The sequence below is a fragment of the Cyphomyrmex costatus genome, unplaced genomic scaffold, assembly GCF_001594065.2.
Source record: "Cyphomyrmex costatus isolate MS0001 unplaced genomic scaffold, Ccosl1.0 scaffold1798, whole genome shotgun sequence".
In the NCBI taxonomy this organism is placed as follows: domain Eukaryota; kingdom Metazoa; phylum Arthropoda; class Insecta; order Hymenoptera; family Formicidae; genus Cyphomyrmex; species Cyphomyrmex costatus.
The window spans coordinates 52253-55558 of record NW_017275822.1 but is presented as its reverse complement, the minus strand read 5'-3'; the positions used below and the strand labels follow the sequence as shown (position 1 = coordinate 55558).

The window sequence follows — 3306 nt, the reverse complement described above, 5'->3', positions numbered from 1 at the left end:
GTTAACACAATCGCATATATAAAACAAAATTATTAAATAAATGTAAAACGGTTGCTCTTCGTAGTAATATATTATGCGCGGTGTGGTGTTGTGAGGGGGACAGCGAAAGCTAGTCGTAAATGATTCGAAAATCAACCGAAAGTTGCACACTCCCCCGCGCCGCTCCGCATGCAGTCGAACGAAATGTTCCATGACAATCGAATGGCATTCTTCTGCGCGCGGAGCGGTGAGGTGAGGGGGACAGCGAAAGCTAGACGAAGGCGATTCGAAAATCAGCCGAAAGTTGCACTGTCCCCCTCAACACACCGCGTGCAGTTGAAATGCCCCATGACTGTCGAATGGCATTGTTCAGCGCGCGGAGCGGTGAGGTGAGGGGAACAGCGAAGGCTAGACGAAGGCTATTCGAAAATCAGCCGAAAGTTGCATTTGCCCGCCCTCTTCACCTCATCTCACCGCGTGCAGTCCAAGTACTCCATGATGGTCGAATGGCATTGTACTGTGCGCGGTGCGTAAGAGGGACTGCGAAAGCTGGACGAATATTCGAAAATCAATCGAAAGTTGCACCCCTCTCACCTCACCGCTCCACTCGCAGTCCACATGCCCCATGACGATCGAGCGATATAGACTAGCGCCACATTTGCCTCTTGCGGCAGGAATGTTAGAAGGACATCGAATGGAATGTGATCGACGATGATGACAATGATGATGACAATAATCTTAATAATAACGACGACGACGTATCTTAAAAAAACCGTGAAAATTTACAGATTCGGACTTTGAGTCGTGATATCTTCGCTCGTAGGCCACGTAGAGAACAAATGAAAGCACTTTTATTATACAATTTAAGCAATTGCTATCGATTGAGCGTATATAGAACTTGAGCCGTTCAGCCGTTACTGAGATCTGATCATCTCAATCCCCCGAAACTCTCAGTTTCGCGTAAAGGAGGCACGGCAGTGCCGCGGCGCTTGGCTTAGCGCCGAGACACTACCGTGTCTCCAGATGGCGACTGGCTCACGGCCGCGTTTATCTGTTTCCAGTAACTCCGGGCAATTGGAAGCCCATTTGCTTAACTCGAACATCCCTGCTCTTAATAGTTGAATGGTTTCGTCGCGGATTAGCTTTAATTCGTCAATGGAGTCTGCTCCAGTGAGCATGTCATCGACATAAAAATCGCGGAGGACGCATGCTGAACCACGCGGAAGTTGATGAGTGTACTGATCTGCCAAGTGCTTAAGGCACCTAGTGGCTAGAAATGACGCGGAAGCTGTGCCGTAGGTGATGGTAGTGAGCTCATAGGTATTGACGTTCATAGAAGAGTCGTTGCGCCAAAGAATTCTCTGTAAGCGCGTTTGAGAGGGATGCATTGAAATTTGCCGATACATCTTTGTAATGTCGGCTGTGATGACACAAGAAAAGAAACGGAATCGTAGTAAAATCGAAACTAAGTCCCGCTGAACGTTTGGGCCCACTAGAAGTGCGTCATTCAAGGACACGCCGGAACTGCTACGACAAGAAGCATCGAAAACGACTCGGATCTTGGACGTTTGTCCGACTGCTTTGAATACACAATGATGAGGGAGATAAAACGATGTCGGCTCTTCTGCAATGGGTGGTTCTAACCGTCGTATGTGCCCCAACGATTTATATTCTTTGATAAATTTCGTGTATCGAATTTTGAGTGCGGGGTTGCGCTTGAACCGCTTTTCAATCTCCCGTAAACGTTTGAGAGCTGTTTCACGAGAATCACCGATTTTCTCTAGCATCTGCTCCTTGACCGGGAGCTTGACTATATATCTGCCTTGAGAGTCTTGGGACGTGTTGTCCAAAAAATGACGTTCACAGATATTTTCTTCAATTGTGTAATTGTTCGAGGGAATGGATATGTTATCCATTTGCCACGCGCGGTTGACATGATCGTGTAATTCAGAGTTGGTTATAGACGCGTGAAATGAGTGGACCTTCGCAGGGACTGCTGCGGTAGTGTCTAACGACCCGATAGAATCCAACCCAATCGTGTTTTTTGAAGAGTAGGATGTTTGTCTGACGACCTTATTTGACCGACGCAGATCAAATCCCAGAATATCTCACCTCCGATTAAGAGATCAATATCCGACGATATATGAAATCGTGGATCGGCTAAACGAATGTTCCGTGGAAAATCAAATATGCCTCGTTCTGTAGAGACCGGAAAATTTTGTCAGTGACCTGATCAGACACGATGCATTCAATGACCGCGGCGTAGGAACTGACTCGCGATTGCAATTTGATCGTCGCGACGTAATGAGATATAGCTACCGTACCATTGACGCCGGAGATCGAGACATTTAACGGACGTGTCTTTAAACCGAGAAGTTCTACAAATTTCTTAGATATGAAATTCGCCTGCGATCCGCAGTCCAGAAGTGCTCGGCACGGCCTGAGCGTACTTTCGTCATCACAGACGTGAACAACTGCAGTCGAAAGCATAACATGTTCGCAGCTCTCCGATCTCCGCATCCCGTTGACGCAGCGTCGCGGCGTATTCCTCCTGTCTCTCCCGCTGTTCAGTGCGAAGCTGCTGCACTTCTCGCAACACCGATCTCAACATCGCCGCCGTCGACGAAGATTCTGTGGCTCCTGTCTCCGGCGCGACCGAAATCTCCCCAGGATCGATGAGCCTCCTCTTGCGCAGCGTTGGTCGCAATGCGTATGACATCGTTGCACTTTCTCACTCGACTCGTTAACCGTCCACGTCGATCCAAGCGTCGGACGAGCCCCCAAAATGTTACGCCTCCGACGTCTGCGTTCGACGTAATGCTCGCGCGCGTTCGCGAGGAAATAAGGAGAACTCGTGATGTAGGAGGAACAAGAAGGTTTTATTCAGTGAACACAGAACGACAACGAACACAATGTAGCGAAGTGTTTATAAAAGCGCGATGAGAAGCCACGTCCGAGCGCGACGACAGCTCTCATACCAATCTCGTTAAACAACCACGATCGCATTGCTCGGCAACGCGATCTTCTTCCTGCAAGGACGACGAATTCCAGCGCTAATCGGGTGTCGAGAGGATACGGGCGCAACAATGTGTATAATTTCCCAGAAATGATACGTTAATTTTGAAACTTTATTTGTTAATAACTTTTTAACGGACAGCGACCGCCACCTAAAACCTGCGGGAGGTTACTCAGGGTCATGACTTTGACAACATATGTCAAGGTCAAGATCATCGAGGGGGCTCCCCTTTTCTAGATATTTACCCGCATTTTTGATCCACTAGGCTTTCTAAGTCCGATCACCATTACAGCAAGGATACTTATGCAAAA

The 3306-nt window shown here is 48.1% G+C and overlaps 1 protein-coding gene across 1 annotated transcript in view; it reads right to left on the bottom strand.

The window, feature by feature from the left end:
- LOC108772092 (uncharacterized) overlaps positions 1–1895 on the bottom strand; it is a 10207-nt gene extending 8312 nt beyond the window's left edge. Inside the window, exon 1 of the mRNA XM_018537548.1 lies at positions 992–1895. Within this exon, the coding sequence (XP_018393050.1) occupies positions 992–1895 (904 nt within the window). The remainder of the gene's footprint in view (positions 1–991) is intronic.
- Positions 1896–3306: the final 1411 nt, after the last annotated feature.